This window comes from Ciconia boyciana, chromosome 4 (assembly GCF_034638445.1).
Source record: "Ciconia boyciana chromosome 4, ASM3463844v1, whole genome shotgun sequence".
Classification (NCBI taxonomy): domain Eukaryota; kingdom Metazoa; phylum Chordata; class Aves; order Ciconiiformes; family Ciconiidae; genus Ciconia; species Ciconia boyciana.
Genome location: NC_132937.1, coordinates 47,140,799 through 47,160,891, shown reverse-complemented (window position 1 = coordinate 47,160,891; position 20,093 = coordinate 47,140,799). Strand labels below are relative to the sequence as shown.

Below are 20,093 nucleotides of genomic sequence, written 5' to 3'. Positions count from 1 at the left end.
CCAAAAGATCTGTTGTTGTAATCTGAGCCTTTTTTCTTTTGAAAACAACCCCCTTCAAAACAGATTTCACCATTGACTTTTGTTAGTTTTGGCCTTTTCAGTTTATCTTCAGTTAGCTTGGCTGATCTGTCTTTCTTCTTTCTCCTTCAGCTTCTCTGTTGCCTCCCAATATCCAAACCGCAAACTATATCAGTGCTGTGACAAAGGGTGGGTTGCACCTTCTCCACAGCATTCAGATATTTTCTTCATGGCTCTCCGTGTGAAGTCCACCTTCCCCCTTTCTTTCTTGAGAGCCGTGTACTCATAGGCCTTCAGCTTGCTGTAATAGTCCGAGAATTTGTTGTAGAGAATGGAGATGGGCATCCCATTCAGGATTATTCCAAACGCAATGCAGAGGAAAGCAAACAGGCGGCCAAGGTGAGTTTCTGGACACATGTCTCCGTATCCCACTGTAGAGATGCTGACCTGCAGGCAAACCAACATTCAGCTTATTAGCTGAGAAGAAACATACAAACAGATACGTTCAGGGATCAGGGACAATTTTAAAGTTGGCGTTTTTGCACTTTGCATCATAAATCTGAAACACTCTCTGCTGCCTTATTTTCTCTGCCATCCATCTTATGCAAAAATCTCTAATTAAAAAAAATCCCTGTCATGCAGAAAAGAAAGACAACAGTGCAGTTTGACACCATTCAGGAGGATTTTTAAAAGCTTTGTCCTGCAGAGGGAATTTCCAAACAATTTCCACACTAGTGTGTCCAGAAGGTGGGTTTGCGTTGCTGCAGTGAGCGGATAGAGATGGCTCCCTGACCGCACAAATCCAGTGATAACTGCAGCCCTGCTCCCTCATCATGTCACTTGGAACAGATGCCCTGTGTCTAAATCCAGTGTACTTATAAAACCTGGTATTTTGGGACTTATGCTGGGGGTTGTATTTTTATTACCTTTGTTTGTCATATATATGTTTGTCATATGTATATGTCATATATAATTCATATATCAATGAAAAACACATGAAAAGCTTCAGCTAATTGTGAAATGTATTTTTATAATGTTTGCACTATAGGAAGAAGTGACCCAGGGCTTTGAAGCTGCTAAATAAAATCCCCTTTAATGGTTACATACCTAAGGAGCTGTGGAAAAACAAAGATCTTTCTCTGTTGCCTGGAAGTTTTTGCTCACAGTGTATGCTCACAACATATATATTTATAGTGCTAAATTGTTTGGTCTTCCTGCACAGCTGTATGGCAGCTGTATGTTACAAAAGTAAGGTGTATGTGTGCCTCCAGCAGGGAATATTCCTGTTTGTTTTAGCTGACAGGTACACAGGTGGGAAATTTTTGCTGAATTCCCCTTTGAAGAAGAGTTTGGGGGTTGTTCAAAATGTTTTTTGTGGGAGTGATGGTATTTAGTATATCTGCATTATATGAATCTGTACATTTTGCCATCACATTGTCTACCTACTTTCACAGACTTTTTTCTTTTCAGCCATCAGCATTTTCTCTTTTCAGCCTATGGATGTATGAAGGAACTGTGTTTTATATGGACCCAGTACTATACCAAGTACTGTAATAATTTATTTGTAAAATTTAGTTTCAAAAATTCATGGATGTTTGCTTATGGGTTTGCTACATATGAATGACGTACTCCCCAACAGTCAGCATAAAATAACTCCTAATTTATATACTTTCACTGCACACATCTTGATTGAATTTTTATATTTAGTAAATATAACTTACTTTTCTCTGGCAGGTAAAACTTGCAGTTTCTTGCAGGTAAAATTTCTGCCATCTGGCAGTTCCTAGTCTGTGCAAGGGATCTTTTTCAGCCAATGAATTTTATTTCATTTTTTCCACAGTATCTCAACACACTGTGTGTATCTGTGAAGCAGTAGTCTAAAACTTTGGCAGACATAAACCACAGGCAGTAGGACTTTCACTGTAATGCCCTTGTGGCTTTAACACTGAAATAAGCCTTTGGAAGGCCACGGTGTGCAGCCTGCCATCCTCTAACATGCTAAATAAAATGTTATTTCAAATGAGGAAAGCATTAGGGTACATGAGACAGCACTGGGTAAGCACATTTGTAGGATGCACCTGGTGCTTCCTGTGGAATAAAAAGGATTAGTCACTTGGTTTAATGGAAATTAAGTCACTGGATTTGAATGATAATACAGGATAAATATCTCCAAAAATAAATACTGAGATGAAGGCAAGATGTTTATCTCTACCAGCCAGGACAAAACCATTATCCTATGATAAGGTTCTGTTCCACTGGCATAGTCTTCTACATCGCCTGTGACAGTTTGGGAGGGATACTTCTCCTCCTGTGTGTGTGAGACCATGAACGCTGTTGTATTTCGATGAAATCTGAGTGATCCTGGTATCTTAATTTTCACTCTTAAAGAAGAATAGGCTTTAAAAAGAGTTTTATGCCTTGGAATCGCAATGTGCATGCTACAGCTCCTCTTTTGGAGACGGTTGCTCAGCTAAATAGGCCTTTTTCACATCGTGATAGTCATATAGGTTTCTTAGGAGTATCTAAATGATTATGGTGTCACCAGCTTGCAGAAATGAGCCCTGAAGATTTTGCATATGTCCTGCATGTTCAGAAAACAAAATATAAGGCTAATGTCCTTATTCTAATAATGTATGAAGCATGATTTTTTTCATAACGTGTATATCAATTAAAGATGACCTGTGAAGGCCACATTGCAGGGCCCTTTCCTTTATTCACTGATGTTTCCCTCCTCCCCATGCCCCAGCTTAAAGGATATTCAACACATGTACATATGCATGTGCATATATAAATGTCGACGTGTGTCTGTAGTGCCAGTTTTTCTACCATGTGCTGAATCACTACGAACATATATATGGGAAACTGCCACATCTCATCAGCTGTTGCTGATCCAGAAGTGCAGGCCATGGGCTCCCGGGGCTGCTGGCCAGGAGAAGCGACCTTGGATGGGTTGGGGTTGCTGTTCTGTGGGCCCCATACGCAGTTCGGTGCATCCAGTGCCTATGCTGATCAACCAGCATGAGAAGATCTTCCGACTCCTTTCCAGCCCATTTGCATGGGCTTCCTTCCCCAGGGAAGCAACTGGGACATAGCCAGCCCCATAGCCAGTCCCAGGGGTCAGAAGTGCTCCTGGGGCCCTGCCATAACCATGGATTATGGAGGCCAGCATCAACTGCTGCAAAACGAAATGTACATGATGATAGACTAGAACAGGCCTTAGAGTTATGGACAGCCAAGATATGGGCCCTTTGCCTCCTCTCAGCACCTGCAACGTCTAGCTACCTCTGATTTGATCCAGGCTGCTACAGATATGCACATCTTCTGCAGCATAACAAAGCTGTTGTTTTCAAACTCTGAAATGCTGCAGGCAGAAGCACAGGCAGGGATCAGCTTCCCCCTCTCCCCAATGCCCTTGATAAAACCACCCCCCTCCCTGCCAAAACATTGCTGTAAAAATGATAATTGTAAAACTGCCATACTTGTGCATGAAGATTATTGTTAAGCATTTACCTACAGCCTGGAGCTCCCTCTCCATTGTCTGCTAGTCTTGATAAACCCAGAAGTGTTTCTTTTGTCTTCACAGCTTACCTTGAAGGGTATAACTATCATTTTGATCTCACAATAGTTTGAAAAGTATTGGTTAGCCTTCTATAAGTGAATGCATGTCCCTCCTTGGGTGTTAATGCAATCCAGGTCTGGAGTTGAACTGCTTCCCGAACCCTCTAGAGGTGAATTCTGAGTTTGGGATGCTGGAACAGTTCTGCCAGGACATTGCCAGAGCCAGGAGGCATTTCAGCAAGGTGGAGAACTTTAAACTCTCCCAGCTCTGTGTTCCTGGCTAAAATCTTCATGCGCCTGAAAGATGTGAACCCAACCACCCAGAAAATGCTGCCTCAAAAACACCCCTCCACATAACACAGTACAGTACAGGTCAGTGATAGTTCAGACCTCTCAAGAAGACATGCCCAAATGCTTTAGAGCACTAACCCAGTGGCAGTCTCTAGAAACAAGGTCATTCTGTCTTCATTTCTGAGGCTTGTCAGCTGAAACTCAGACAGTTACCCTCACTCCAAGTGGCTGGGATGGGACTAAAATCACACTCTTCCAGGCAGAGGCTGCAAAAAAAGATTCAAGGTGACATTAACCAGGTCTCAGTACTGACTGATACGGGATTCAAACCAGTGACCTACATGTAGAAGGCAGTTTATCCCATTATCAACCCCTTGAGCCATTCTGCTTCTTTTTGTATTTATTCCTCTGCAAGTCTGGCACAGTATAAATAACCGCCAATGTTTTGTGTGCGTGTAGACATGCGTCTTAGATGTGCCACCTAAGGAACAGAACACAATCTCTTGTGTAAAACAACTGTTGGTCCTAATGCATTTTTAATGGCCAGAGCTCTGGGCCAGCTTTGGCTTTGCAAGTTTGAGTGACCAGACTCTAGTTAATAAACTATGTCTTAACATCTTGCAATTGTATGATGGGTCACAGTAGATCTGCAAAAAGAACAAGAATGAAAATCCTGTATCCACCTGCAACCAGCTAGCCTGATGCAAGCTTTTTTTTGCCTTTTTAAAAATTTTTTTTGTAACACTGAAATTGGGATTAAATGGGGAAATGCTTTTCTTTCCTGTCTCTTTGCCCACTTCTTCTTTAAAAGTGCAAGTACTGTCCGCATTTGGTCAGACAGGAATTTCAACACTGTCTGCCTGATTAAGCCTTGATTTAAGCTTACAACAGAGGTGAATGAGTGCATGTGTGGGTGCATGAGTGAGTGCATATGTCCTGTAAGCTCAGAATTCAGAGCAGATGTTCACTGATCTGAGCCTGCTGTTTTCAAGACTGTCAGCGACTCTAGCAAGGAAGGGGAGGGAAGGGAGAGAGGATCTCTGGCTACCCAGCAAGGTGAGATGCATTTACTTACGGCAGCCCACCACCAAGCATGGGGAATGCTGGTGAAGTTGGTACTGGAGACATCGTGCTCCACTGTGTAGACCATGGCAGAGAAGGCGAAGATGCCCATGGCAATGAAGAGCAAAAGGCAGCCCACCTGCTGGTAGCACTGGCGCAAGGTAAAGCCAAAGGCACGCAGCCCTGTGGAGTGGCGGGCCAGCTTGAGGATGCGGAAGATGCGCATGAGGCGCATGATGCGAAGTACTTGTCCCACCTTGCCCACCCGTCCCACCTTCTCGATATCATGCTCGTGCTGAGAGCCCCGACCTCGGGGCTGGTCATCATCAGCAAAGCATTCGAGCAGCAGCTGCAGGTAGAGGGGCAGGATGGCAATGAGGTCTACTGCATTGAGGGCGCTGCTGGCAAAGCGGCGCAGGTCTGGGGTAGACACTAAACGCAGCAGGTACTCCAGTGTGAAGAATGCGATGCACAAGGTCTCAATGTGCTCCAAGACGGGCCGACTCTCCCCGCTTTTCCGGTCTACCTGCTGCATCTCCTCCACTGTGTTGAGTGCCAGGGCCACCACAGAGATGAGCACGAAGAAGCTGGAGGCCACTGCCATCACCTTGGCCGTGACAGAGGAGAAGGGCTTCTCCATGAGGTTCCAGAGGCGCCAGCGCTGGGGACCATAATAGCGCATGTGGTGGAAGAGCTGCTCGTTCTCCTGAGCCTCTGCCTGGGAGCGCAGCTCGCGCTGGACCTTCAGCTGCTCGCTCAGCTCGTCACGGCGCTCCTCGAAGCAGATGCGGCAACAGCGAGGTGTGTATTTGAGCCGCACGCCCCAGTAGCTCAGCTCCTCCAGGAAGCTACGGGGGCACAGCTCGTCCCGCACGCGCAGCACCCCTGAGGCATAGAAGTTGTACACCAGCTGGAAGACGGCCGGGTCCCGGTCAAAGAAATACTCATCTACCTGGGCAGCATAGTCATCACACAGGCCCAGCTGACAGCGACGGTCAGTGGAGGTAGCCAGGCGGCCCAGGCGGGTCTTGGGATAGATGGCCACTGCCTGGTAGGTGAGGTGGTAGCTTTGGCCACCGACATTGATGTTCAGCACAGATGAAGTCGAAGCCGTGGCTGGGGCTCCAGAGGAAAGGGCAGGGGAACAAGGAATGGATGACGAGGGCTTGTTTTCTCCCTCAAATGTGTCTCCGCTTGGCCATTTTCCTTGTTCTTTCTCTTCCTCTTCCTCATCTTCATCGTCCACATAATAGTTGTAATTCCCCTCAGGTCCCAGGAGCAGTAGGGGCTGGGAGTTCAATGGAGCGGTAGCAGAAAAGCCACTCTGCTTGTCTACATGCATGCCTTCATTATCCTTCCCCTTGTCGGGCTGCGGGAGGACATTTGGTGCTTCCCTCTCTCTGCCTTTATGTTTTAGGAAAGGAAACTGTCGCCGCATGTTAAACTGCAACATACTATTTTTCCTTACTCTTCTATCTTCTTTGCATTCACCTGATGAAGGAATTAACACCAGTCCTTCCCAACACTACAAAGGCTGGCAATCCTGTTTTCTTCTCTCTTTATCTCGGTAGTATCATGCACAGCAGCGGTTCTGCATTTTTCTCCCTGCCAGCCACCACTCCAGTTGTTGTGAAAGCTTCGTGTGGGATATAGACACATGAAGACTGCTGTTGACCGTTTTAATCTTGCTGACAGGGAAGATCTGAGTGCTTAGAGAAGGGATTTAAGGGCTATTATCCTGTTCCAGCCTCATCTCCCTCAGGCTGTGACGTGAATGATTATGGATCCATAGATCTATGAAAAATCAGTAGGGGAAAAAAAGCCCTAAAGTTTTATTGCTAATAAAAAACATACATTTTCCTAATGCAAGTATATATGGATTTAAAATAATCTCAAAATGAAAATGTGTGAGGGGCAGATGGGGGAGAGAGAGGGGGAGAGAGAGCGAGAACATTACATATTTCTTTCATCTACATGAGTGTAGCATGTCTTGGTTTTCCTTAATGAAAACAAAGAATAATTGATATGCAGATAATGGGTAGGAATTCACTACAGTAGCTCTTAAAATGTTTTCCAAAGGTGAGCAAATAGAAGTCATCCCTTTTTATTCCTGCTTAGAATACCTCCACCTAGTTAAGGGCCAAGGAAAGTTGCAGTCTATGCCTGAAGCTTTGTCTGTGCTCTGGGAGCGCAGGACTTATGCTCCTCTGGACGCAGTGGTAGTGAAGGGCAAGGGTGTGAAGGGGTTTCCAGCATACCAGTTCACTTCAGACTCTTCATGAGCTGCTGAGAAACAGAATAAAGCCACTCTTGTTTCTCTTGCAGGTCATGTTTAATTGCATGAAGCCACACTAGGTACCTAGCAGGACAGGAGAGATGCTTTCTCTTTGTTTTCATGGAGGTTTCATCCTCAGCTCTGGTTGAGCTGGCACAAGCATCTCCAGTAACAACGAGCATCCTGAAAGCCAGGTTACTTCCCCTTGTCACTGGGAGCACTTCAGCTGGGCTAGAGCTCCTGTAACGCAGAGGATACACACAATAAAGGGATGGCTCCTTCAGCGTGCTCTTAGCCCTTGAGTTACAGCTTCTTAACACCAGCTCGTTACTGCACCTGTATCCAGGCTGGCGCAGGAAGGGACAAAGCACTAGAAAACTGCTAGCTTTGGTAACACCCTCGCTGGTCTGTAAGGCTTTCCATCTGCAATCCTGTAACCTGCCTTCCACTCGCAGCTCCCTACCCTTTCACACAAGCTGCTGGGACAGTGTATCCCAGAGCCTCTGCAGCGGTATTTTTCCTTTGTTGTCCTCAAGCTCCTGTTCTTGTGTCATTAATCTCATGGTCTTGCACTGCAAACCCCAATACTGTTGTTTTGGTAGTGTCCCATGTGAAGCAATTTCTGTTGCTGTGAGAATCACCCCTTCTTTTTCCCCTTTTCCCTACCACCTATTGTAGCATTTATATTTACTAGCTCTTGACAGAGGAAGACATCATAGCTGAGCATTTTGCAATACTTCTGTTCTCAGGCTGCATCCTAATGAGTGCATCACACTGAATAGTTCAAGGTTTCTTCACGTCACACTGTTTAAGGCCTGGATTATTGGCAATTCATATTTAGCTGCACTTGAAAGTGTTTTGCTTCACGAATTCGTCTCCTTTGTCCATTTTCTTTCTTGATGCAAAAAAGGCAAGGCCCGTATTAATAGGGATTGTCAGTGCCTTACTACAGATACCAATCTGCTTTGCAGTTTGCTTTGAATGTTAAAGCATGCCATGGTGAGCCCTTTGTTAGCAACCTTAATGCAAATTAATGTCCAATTTCAAGGCTGTTTCTTTCTCCTAAGCAAACTAATTCAGACATAAGAAAAAAAGTAGTCTGCAATGCCATCATTTTACTACCGAAAATTCTTGGATGTTTCTTAATCAGGATTCAGGATTCAGGCAACCATATTCCTCTTGCCAGGCTCCACTATAGGATTTCATTTTGCTTTTTGTCAAGCTGCCTGGTTTCAGTTCTGAGAAGAATCCAGTAAGGCTTATTGCTCACTACTCAAGAGATCGTTTCTCATACCATACTGCAGTAGCAGGAGCTTCTACAGGGTGAACTTCATGGCTGTCAGATGCCAACACCTCATGCACCTGGACTGGGATCTTGGACATCACTACTAAGCAAAGCAAGAAAGATTGCTAGCTTTGCTTCTGCCCAGGCTAATCACTTTGACCTAGATATTCTTGGGAACGTAGCTCTCAGGCACCTGGTACACTCTGCTCAAACTTGCCTCTAACTGACAAAATAGTTAAAATAAAATTGTTTTATTTATGTTCTTTACTTTGGGGTGAGACTTGGTTCTGAGCTGCTAGACTCTCAGCCTAGATAGATAAGAAAATGAAATGACCAGAAAAAGACTTCCCCCCCACTTTTTTTTTCCTTAGCTACCTTATTCAGTGTGCTGCTTATCTTCATAAGTGTCATTAATACAAACTTCATAACATCTTCTTGTATGGGGAAGACCAGACTTCAGGCTGCTGAAGGAGCTGGTTAGTAAGGTCCCCTGGGAATCTGCTTTTGAAAGTATTGGAGTCTGTGAATGCTAGTCACTTTTTAAGAGCCATCTCTTATGAGTACAGGAGCAGACAATTCCAAAGTGTCTCAAGTCAAGCAAGGGGGGCAGAAGACCAGCTTGGCTGAGCAGGGATCTTCTAGAACTTAGGCAGAAAAGGAAAGTGTACAGACATTGGAAGCAAGGACAGGCAACACAGGAGGACGACAGAGATGCTGTTCACCACTGTAGGGAGAAAATTCATGTGACTAAAACTTGATTAGAGTTCAAGCTGGCCAGCACTGTGAAGGACAACAAAAAGGGCTTTTTAAAATATGTTAACAGCAAAAGGAGGATCAGAGATAACGTTGGTCTGTCACTTGATGAGGTTGGTCACCTCACAAATAGGGACATAGGCAAAACAGAGAAGTTTTATGCCTTCGTCGCCTCTGTCTTCAACACCGATGATGGGCCCTGGGACCCCCCAAGCCCTGTGTTGGAAGACCGTGACTGGGGAAATGATAAAATCCCAGCTGACCCTGAACTTGTTCAAGACTTGCTGCTCCAGCTGGATGCACATAAGGCTATAGGGCCCAATGGGATTCATCCCAGGGTTCTGAAAGAGCTGGCCAATGTTATTGTGGGACCTCTCCATTATTTTTCAATGGTCTTGGGAATCCGGAGAGGTCCCAGTCTGGAAGCTGGCAAATGTTGTCTCAATTTTCAAGACGGGTAAGAAGGAAGACCCTCGTAATTACAGGCCTGTCAGTCTCACTTCAGTGCCTGGTAGAATTATGGAGAGGGTTATTTTGGGAGTTACTGAAAAACACTTGAGAGACAATGCAGTCATTGGCCATAGCCAGTGCAGGTTCACGAGGGGAAAGTCCTGCTTAATCAGCTTAATTTCCTTTCATGACAAGATCACCCATCTAGTTGACCAAGGGAAGCCAGTAGATGTGAGGTTTTTTTTATTTTAGCAAAGCTTTTGATGCTGTTTTTCACAGTATCCTTCTGGACAAAATGTCCAGCACACAGCTACACAAGTCCATAATACATTGGGTGAGCAATTGGCTGATGGGTCAGGCTCAAAGAGTTTTAGTAAGTGGGGTTACATCAGGCTGGCAGCCAGTCACCAGTGGGGTTCCCTAGGGCTTGATTTTAGGGCCAGTGCTCTTTAATGTTTTTAAAAATTATCTGGATGCAGGAATCAAATGTACATTAAGTATGTTTGCTGATTATACTAACCTAGGAGGAGCTGCGGACTCCCTTGAGGGTAGAAAGGCCTTACAGAGAAATCTGGATAGACTAGAGAGTTGGGCAGTCACCAACCATATGAAATTTAACACGAGCAAGTGCAGGATTCTCTACCTGGAACAGGGTAATCCTGGTTATATGTACAGACTGGAGGATGAGAAGCTGGAGAGCAGCCCCGTGGAAAGAGATCTGGGGGTTTGGGTTGATGGCAAGTTGAATATGAGTCAACAGTGTGCTCTGGCACCCAAAAGGGCCAGTCGTTTCCTGGGGTACATCAAGCACAGCATAGCGGCTGGTTGAGGGAGGTGATTGTCCCATGCTACACTGCACTGGTGCGGCCCCACCTTGAGTATTGTGTGCAGTTTTGGGCACCTCAACATAAGAAGGACGTCAAACTATCAGAGTGTGTCCAGAGGAGGGCGACCAAGATAGTGAAAGGCCTCAAGGGCAAGACTTACAAGGAGTGGCTGAGGTCACTTGGTTCGCTCAGCTTGGAGAATAAAAGGCTGAGGAGTGACCTCATTGCAGCCTACAACTTCCTCACGGGGGGCAGCTGATCTCCTCTCTCTGGTGACCAGCAACAGGAATGAGGAAATGGAATGAAGCTGCGTCAGGGGAAGTTCAGGTTGGGCATTAGGAAAAGGTTCTTCACTGAGAGGGTGGTCGGTCACTGGAACTTCCCCAGGGAAGTGGTCACAGCACCAAGCCTGTCAGAGTTCAAGGACTGTCTGGACAACGCTCTTAGTCATATGGTTTAGTTTTAGGTAGTCCTGCAAGGAGTGGGGAGTTGGACTTGACGATCCTTATGGGTCCCTTCCAACCTGAGATATTCTGTGATTCTGATTCTATGGGTAGAAGAAGAAATGTGAAAACCCGGCAGCTAGTAGCAGTGGAGAAAGTTGTCCAATCAACCAGACAGTGCTCTGGATACCAGCTTTCTGAAAACAGTATTTTCACAAGATAAAACTACAATTAAGATGGAAGACGGTCATGAGAAGAGGAGTCTTTGCAAGTCTTCATCTTAAGGAGCACTGACTTTTCCCAGGATAGGGGACTGTATAACTGCAATGCTTTTTCACTGAGAAAATCAGCTTCAGAGTTGAGTATGCTTGCTTTGCTTTGGTTAAAAAAAAACGAGACCTTTTAAATTAAAATTACCTTAAAGAATTTATATGGCTCTGTAAGGTCTCAGTGGATTAGTTCCTACCTCACTAGAGTAACTGTTCATAGATCAGTAGCTTCTTAAGGTAAGGAAAGGCCTGTAAGGTCATCTATTCTGACCTACTTGAACAATGACCCTAGAACTTCACTCAGTAATTCTGCCATTGTGCTAAAAAGTGTGGCTCAAACTACTTTAACATCTTGGAGACTTGAAATAACATGCCATAGGGAATTGCATTGAAGAATTACATGGGTTTTTTTTTCAAAGGGTCCAGCCAGGCTCTTCCAGTGACCTCTCAACCTATGTTGACAATGTGGAAAATGCTGCTAATGGTGATTATTAATAATGTAATGATTATTAATGTCCTGTTTATCATATTATGGCGCTCAAAAAGCATAGTAGGGCTGAAGGTAGACTAACTGTCTGCAGTGTCTGCTAAAACTGTGAGGGGTGACACAGAGCTAGAGCTTTGAGCTAGACCTTTGCCAAAATATTGGATCTGCTCAGAGCTGAAGTAGCCTTCATTCTACCCTTTGTCTCCACCCATCTCAGTTAGTTAGACTCAAATGCAAGCAGCACTGAGCAAGAGGATCCTTCCTGCTCTGTGATTTCAGGCATCTTTGCACCCTACCACCCTGGCAGACTTTCCCAGCCCTCAGAGTGCTATGCTGCTGCTGAGCAAATGCTTCCCTGCTTGCTGCTTGCTGCTTTCTCTATTTCTGTTTTTTTTCCACTTGCCAACCCTGCTGTTGCCGCCACCCAGAGGGTGCTTAGGAAGGCAGACTGAGTGGGAAGAGAGGATGATTGAGGGGTGGACTAATCAGCGTCACCCAGCCGCTCACGTCTCTTGCTGCTCACATGTTACAGTGCAGCTCATGTGCCTGTGCAATCCCCGGCCTCCACGCATCAGTGTTGCCTGCACCTACAAGGAAAGAGACGCAGAGAGAGACCCAGCTCCAGATGTAGGCAAGAGGCAGAGGGATGGACTGCAAAACCTGGCTGGGGTTAAGTTGGCAGCTTGGTACCTGAGCAGTTAGGCTGTGTCAGCCAGGGCAACAGCAGTGACATATGTCCAAGGCAGGTACCTGATGGCTGCAACAACTGACCTGAGCCCAGGGACCTAGGACAAGCTACGTGAGCTACCATTGCTGACTGTGTATCAATGTGTCCTTGTCAGTATCTCTTTCCACCTCTGCCACTCCATGCTATCTCTTCCGTCTCCCAGTGAACTTCTGCTGATTGTTGTAAATTGCAGCTTTTTAAACAGATAAACCCACAACATTTACTGTAGCTGGTGCCTATATGCTTTTGCAAGGAAATATCCCTGTCATGATGTCACCTAAAAGCATACTCAGGCAGAATTACCCACAAGGAACACAGCAGGAGCTAGTCAGCCAAAGTCCAGGGCAACTTACCCCAGCTCTTAAACCTGCATCATGAGAGGTGCATTGGCATCTGTGTATGTACCAGCTCTTACTAGGCACATTCAAGGTATGATTCTGGCTACGAAGCTGAAAACTCTCTGAATTCTGCCCTAAACTGCACATCTGAAACTATCAGAAGACTACAAGGAGTATTGTTATGCAGATGGTGTCAAAGAATAGCAGAATAAAACAGTTATTTTGATAAATATGAAAGGATTATAACTAGCAGGGGGTAGGAAGAACCCAAATCTCTGGGCAGCAACAATAAATGATATTGTAATGGATTGATGCCTGTTCTATTAAATTTTGAGCCCAACTGTGTGTTGTTTGAGGGGTATGGTTTGGCTAAGATCTTGCAATGAACTGTGAGAGGGAAAGCCAGCAAATATTGATTCACTATTTTGAAGAAGCTGTGCTGTAACAAGAGATGAAGTGAGGCATAGGAGACGTGGAGCATCAGACAGAGAAAGCAAGCCCCAGTTTTCCCTGTGTTTTGACTCTATGTGCGATCCAAGAAGTTTAGCCCATGCAGTCCCTGAGAGGTAAAAGGAGATGAAGATCCAAGACCCTGGATTGTTTTGTCTTAATTTGGATCTGCTTCAGGCAATTGCTATACATCAGCCACTACATGAAAGAAAAAAGAGAAGGGTTTTCAGAAGAAGATATGCACATGCAAGCTTGCTTTTCTCTGGAATCCCAGCAAGAGGCAAACCAGCCTTTGCATAGGCATGGGCAGCAGTAAGAGACCAGCACTAGTAATCTATGCAGGCAATGGGCCACCTCACACACATCTACAGACACCAACACAATGAGGAGAGAGATACGATAGTGAATCAAAGGCTGCCAGTGACCAGACATACGAGCATAAAGCGCTCTTACACTTAGGAAAAGAAAACAGGAATTGCCCCACTGCATACCAGGTATCTCCCAACACATGCAAGAGCTAGCTAGTCCCACAGTGGGCAGGACAGAGCTAATAGGGAAAACAGGGTAGCATAAACATTAGAAAGGATGAAACCATATTGCAGAAAGGCTCCCCAAATAGTCTTGGGTGTACTTTTTATGATCTGAATGCACATGAGCCTGAGGGTGCAGACACAGTCAAAGTTACCAACGTAACTTTGAGATCAATAGGCACCAGCTGAGCCATGGACGCTGTCTGTACACAAGCTCTCAAGCCACAGCAAATGCAAAATAATGCAACTTTCACTTAACCCTGTTGCATTGCAAGCTTAAATAAATTCAATGCCTTGTGTTTGCTACGTGCTATGGGTATGGACAAAGAGACCACAGCTTTGCTTAAGTGGAATGACTTGCTAAACTGGGGGGATCTGCCCATGAGCCTGAGTCTCAACATGCTCAACAGTGATACCTGTGATGTTCAGCAGGCTACATATGCAGAAACAGGTATGTGTCAGGTGGCTCATGTGAGGAGAAAAACTGTGGGGAAATAGATATATCCAGCACGTACTTCAGCAAGTCAATGTATTACAGCAGCAAACACGCATATGAAAAGAGACACACAAAAAAAGAACAGTACCATATTCCTCTAGCTTAATGAGTTCATAACCCTTTTTTACAGGTGGGATGCTGAAGAACAAAGTGATTTAACCTGGAAACAAGCAGCAGAAGAATCAACCAGTATTTTCTGTATTGCATATTGCTGGGCTTTCCACTGAGCCTTGCTTACTGTATGCAGTGGCTCATTCATAAACATTAGCAGCTCTTCAGACACAGGCAGCTGGTGCCAGCCCTGCAGTGAACACAAACAAACATTTAAAAGCACACAACAGCAGCAGCAAGAACAAAATTTTACTTAATGAGCGGGAATTAATATCAGTTGTACATAGAGAAGCTGGAAATATGCTAGAAGCAGAGAGCAAACCATGACAGTAAGACACCTCTAAGGGTGTGGGTGGGGTGGCCTCTGCAATTGACAGGCTTTATGTTTTCTGAGCATTACACCTTTATGGGAATACACACTTTTCTTGCTGACAGAGTTCAGCTGCCAGTTTTGCTTTCAGAATTTGTTTTGTACTGCCAAAAGGGAGAAAGTATGGACATGCTTATACAAAGTGTTTGCACTTCCTCTCTCTCACAGGAATTTACTCTTGTGGTTTTTTTCTTGTTTTGCTCTTTCCTTATGTATGAGAAAGGCACTTTTGACTGGCAGCATACAGTGCTCTTTTTTTTTGTGGAAGGACCCTGCACAAACAATAGTGCCACTACACCTAGCGAAAGCCATCTAAACCTCAATAGTGATAAAGTCACAAAGTAGAAGCCATAGATGAAAGTCTGTCCTGAGGGATAGCAGTCCCTCAGTCCACACAGCCATTCCTGGCCTGCTGAGCAGCATGGCATGCATTCCCTTTTCAGACATCAGGATCCTACAATGGTCTGGACACCTACCTGTCCCACAAAATGGAAAGAGCCTCCTGAGTCTGTAAGCTGTGTCATCCTGGTACCATTCCAGTCAACACTTCCTCCGTTTTCCCTGTTTGCATCCCATCCCTAGCAAAAACCAGCCATCCAGGTCACAAATCTCAACCTGGCATAGTTTATGATGATCCATATGTCAGGATCTTGAAAAAAAGACAATATAAAGAGGTACATTCAACCTTGGGTTTCTTCTGGTGGCATAATGGTGAGTTGTGTTGGACTCAGTTACAGGGTGATCTGATAGATGCATGTGCCATGGCCTGCAGATAGCCATTCCTCCTGATTTATGCATTCTGTCACACACTGTGCTGAGAACTGCTGATTCGTTATGTAGACTTTATTGAAACGAGCTAGCAACAGGAAAAAGACAACTCATTCATGCACATTGCATGCAATAGGACCACACAGCCTTGGAAAGGCTTAATGCAAGGCATGTATCCAGGAATATTTTTCAAGACCGCTGACAGTCTTTTCCAAGTTCTGTCCCTTGACAAACATGTCCACTGTAGTAACTTTTTTCCATAGGTCCTTCTTCTTGTTTCCTTGGGTGTGACTGCCCCTCCTGATCCTTTCCTATCCCAGCACTCCAAGCAATAGTAAATTAGCACAGCTCACCTGTCTTCTGAACCTTTGCTTGCTGCTTTGCAGCTGAATTACCCTCACATGCAGGTCTCATGCTATGCTGCATTCTGAATGTGAAAGAACAGCCTGGCATCTGCCAGTTCTGTAGGGGATGAAGATGTACCTCCTCGACCTCAGTGCACTCACAGGCATATCCAGTTTTCCACCAAAGCCCGAGCACTACCTTTAAGGAGAGGAGAAGGGGTGCCACACTCCTTGAAGTGAATTTTCTGACCCCATACTTGTAAATCCATAATCCATAGTGGATTTTCTAAGGCTGTGCTGTTGTGAAATTTTATTTATTTGCTTCATGCACGTCACATCTCTCTCCCTGTCAGTTCTGGACTGCAGCTGTGTGGCCTCTGCTTTTCTGACATTTATTTCTAGAGCTGGTTCTTGCTTCCTTCTCTGCCCACATTGTATCTGCATTGTACTCCCTTGGTGCTGCCTGTTCACCCGCTCCACAGCAGCAGCTCTTTCTATAAAATCAGTGACACCAGCCCTCTTCACTTCTGAGTCAGCTGCATACCCCATGAAGGCTTGCCTGTCCACAGCATGCTGGAGGCTCGTCCACAGCATGCTGGAGGGCTCATCTTTTCGTTTCATTATGAGACTTCAATATGGTCTGTCACTGTGAAGTTCATGGTGTTCTGCTTTTAGCACACAAATTGAAATATTTAGCTGCAAAATTATTAGAATTTCCTTACACACAAGAAAGATTGGTTAAAAATGAACAAGCTACTCCTGGGACTTTTCAGAAGAAATCAGATAACTTTGTGCAGCGGAAGAAAAGATTTCACTCCTTTCTGAGATGCTTCGTTCAGACCTAATTGTTATTTTAAATTCCAGGAGATATTTTACAAATACAAACACAGATTTATAATAAAGCTTTCTGTCTACAAAGTTGCATACCAAAGAACACATCAGTTCAGGGGCAGAGAAAGTTTTTGCATCCTGGATTTTAGCCACATTTTGTGTGTGTGTGTGTGTGTGTGTTTGTACACACATATATTTATGCATATGTGTGAAAATCTGTCAGCAAGATTGCTATCCTTATCCCAGCCTTGTGCCATTTGTAAATCACTTTAATACAGTGAGCTTGTCAGGCATTTCATGAATATAGAGTTGAATGGTTTAACAGGTTATCTTTTATTCTCCCATTTCCACCACACACTGCACAGTACTGGCTTGATTTACAGCCTAAACTTTTCTAGAGGAGAAGAATTCAGTTTCCAACTATGTACTCTTCTGCTCGATGAAATGCAAACCCCAAAACTTCTTTTTCTTTGGTGTTGTCAGAAATTGTCATTGTTTGGAGAGTAAACAAGCCAGAGAAAAGATCTTTTGCTCATATTGCCTCTGAAGAAATAGCAAATATACCTTTGAAAATCTTCCTTTGATTTTGACTTCTGGCAAAAGAAAGGTTCTTCCCTTCTGCTCCCCTACCCTCAAAGGCTGGCAAGAGAAGTAAACAGGTAAAGCTGTATGACTGTGGAAGGTTTTTGAATGTGAAAGAGTACCAAGTGCCTGTTTAACCTAATCACTACCTTTGTCAAATACTGTTTAGAAAATCATCCTGAAAATTGGTTCTTTTAGAAAATCTACTGTGCTCTGCTGTTTTAAAGCAGGCCACGAATCCCTATTTAGCAACTATGAATGCTAATTTTGCTATGACAACAGGTTAATTGTATGATGCTTTATGTCAAACTGGAGTTGCTATGTGATCTAAGACCTCTGTACACAAGACGATAATTTTCAGATTTGCTTGGAAGACAGTATTTAGCAAATATTCTGCAGAAACATGATGTCAGTGCTATTGCGGATAACCCTGGATTAGATCACTGAATCCACAGGTGAGGGAAAAACAAAATTTGGTGTAGCTACTTCAGGAGAATTTCTCCATCTTTTTTTCATCAAAGACTGATGTTTGTCCCTGTTGTTCTTTGCACCTGTTTAGAGACAGAAATCTCGATGAGAACCATGCTGCAGTGGTTCCCCTCTACCTCCTCCATGGGCAGCATCCCCAAAGGACTGCTTTTACAGTTACGTGCAAAAGTCCATGTGGTGCCTCACTGTAACAAAACTGACTTCTGCTGAATGATAGTGTCTCAGCCTGCTCCTCTCTTACTTGTCTAGTCTTGGTTTCCTACATACACCTATGCACTGTTTGTGTTAGGTGAGATACTCGTATTGCAATGGCATTGCAGCAGTTTACTTCAGCCTATGATCATGCCTAACACTTCTGAAGCACTAAAGTCTCTTTCTCATTCCCACAAGGCAGTGTAGTAGCTCAAACATGATGTTAACATCAAGGTTCAGGAAAATGTTCAGAGGAGAGAGAAGAGATCCTTGGGACTTTTTATTCTTCACTGTGATTTTGCTTCTGTTTTGTTTCTACTGAAAATCAGTCCATACTGACATCAGGATGGCATAATATCTAAAAAATACAGCTGCTACGTGTGAAACTAGAGTTCTGTCAGAGTTCTTCAGAGCTACCACGTTAGCCTGATGTATACTGCTTCACTGTGACAGGGGACTGCAGAAATAAAGGGTCTAGATGATAGCTTAAAAAGCACTATCAGCAGACTTGCAGTTTACCTCTGTAAGTAGCCTTAGAAGAGCAAAAGATAGTAAAGAAAGGTGATCCACTGTAACACTAATACAATCAGGAGTGACTTCAGGAAGTCAGAAGAAAAAGTCAGGCATAGGTGAGCTTTTCTCTGCTGCAAATGCAAGCGAGCGGCACGAGTAGCAAGACATGGTTGCCTGGATTAGATTGGCTTCATTGCAGCTTAAACTGGGGTTGCTGAAGCTGGGGTTCAAAATGGAAGAGCTGTGTAAGGATGGATTAGCACTAAACTGGAATGAGGGAAGGAAGGAAGGAAGGAAGGAAGGAAGGAAGGAAGGAAGGAAGGTAAAAGCTTCCCAGAACAAGCTGGCACGGGGTGTCCTGAGGCAGCGAAAAGGAGAATGAGAAATGCAGCTGGGGAAGTATACAGTTCATTCACAAATGAGGGAGATTTGGGAGAAACAAGCCAGAATAACTGAGAATAGCTAATGTAGGATCTGGGCAGTGTAGCAAACAGTGATTTGCCCAAGTCATCAGCACCCCTGTTTGAAATCTACTTGAGCAGCTGGAAAGCAAGGAAAAAGTGTAATTATGCTGTATGTTAAATTTTTTTAGGTGGGTTTTGGTGATGCTTACAGGACCAATGGGCTGGAGGTAATGGCCAGGGGGTCCCTTCCGGCATGATACTTGGTTTATGATTATTCAGTCATTTGTGATGGGTCAGGCACTTTCCAGAACATGCGTGTGTGATATTTTCCTGCCTCAGAGACCATACGGTCCAATAGACTTTTTCGTGTCCTGTCGCTCAGGGATTTCCCTAATATGTACAAAACAGCTTTATTTCTCAGTAACTTGCTAAAATCCTCTGCTAGGACAAGTGGGTCCTGAAGGGCAGTTCTCTGTCACCATTCTGCTTCACTAACTGTATTATGTTATGTCTTACTTCATTAACTGTGCTCCGTCCAACGTTTTACTTTACCAGCTTAATTCTCCACTGGCTCATCAGTGCAGTTCCTATGTGTGTGTATGGCTCATTACCGCAAAACTTGGCTCTGTGGGGTCAAGGCATTCAGTAATCTGCCAGGCATAATTTAGCTATGAAAAGTGTGGGATGCCAAGCTTTAGGTAATTGTAGAGGGAGCTAAGTGTGAAGGAGAAATGATAGGGAGCACTGGCCGCAGACCAGAAGGAGGGAAAGACCTGAGGTAAGCCAACACAGGCTGTTACACAGGTGTATTCATCTTTAATCATTTAGTGGGGAGCCAGGCAGGCAGGGCAACAGGGGGAGATCACACCAAATAGCTCTAAGACTCAGGAGAGCGATAAAGAGGGTGTTTAAGCACAGCATTCTTTTCCTTACACTTTCCCTTGTTTGCTGAAAGAGGAAATGATCCATTTTGTGATTCTTTACTACTCTATGGTATAAAGACAAGAAGTTGCACACAGGATTTTAGCTACTCCTGGGGACAGTGTAAGCAAGCATATCACCACTAACACAAACACATCACCACAACGGCAGTTTTAATCTTTGAAGTAGAGAACAAAACCAGGGAAGATATCTTCTTGGATTGCTCTCTTTCCTGGTTGAAAGCAGTAAGGAAGCCTAGACCTGGTGACAAGAAGCTGCTCAGACTCTATGCACCAGGGGCACAGTAGA

At 44.4% G+C, this 20,093-nt stretch overlaps 1 protein-coding gene across 1 annotated transcript; it reads right to left on the bottom strand.

Moving 5' to 3' along the window:
- Nucleotides 1-58: 58 nt before the first annotated feature.
- KCNV2 (potassium voltage-gated channel modifier subfamily V member 2) lies at nucleotides 59-6,382 on the bottom strand. Its single transcript, XM_072859669.1, has 2 exons — nucleotides 4,943-6,382; nucleotides 59-465 (listed from the first exon to the last, which is right to left on the bottom strand). Exons 1-2 carry the CDS (start codon nucleotides 6,380-6,382, stop codon nucleotides 190-192), a joined length of 1,716 nt encoding a protein of 571 aa, XP_072715770.1. The 3' UTR covers nucleotides 59-189.
- Between the last annotated feature and the right edge of the window lie 13,711 nt (nucleotides 6,383-20,093).

Bases quoted from the DNA above. Each gene is read 5' to 3' on its own strand.
- KCNV2 (XM_072859669.1), bottom strand. From the start codon at position 6,382: ATGTTGCAGTTTAACATGCGGCGACAGTTTCCTTTCCTAAAACATAAA. The intron at 466-4,942 runs GTAAGTAAATGC...GTTTGCCTGCAG, and splicing joins ATGCTTGGTGGTGGGCTGCC to GTCAGCATCTCTACAGTGGG.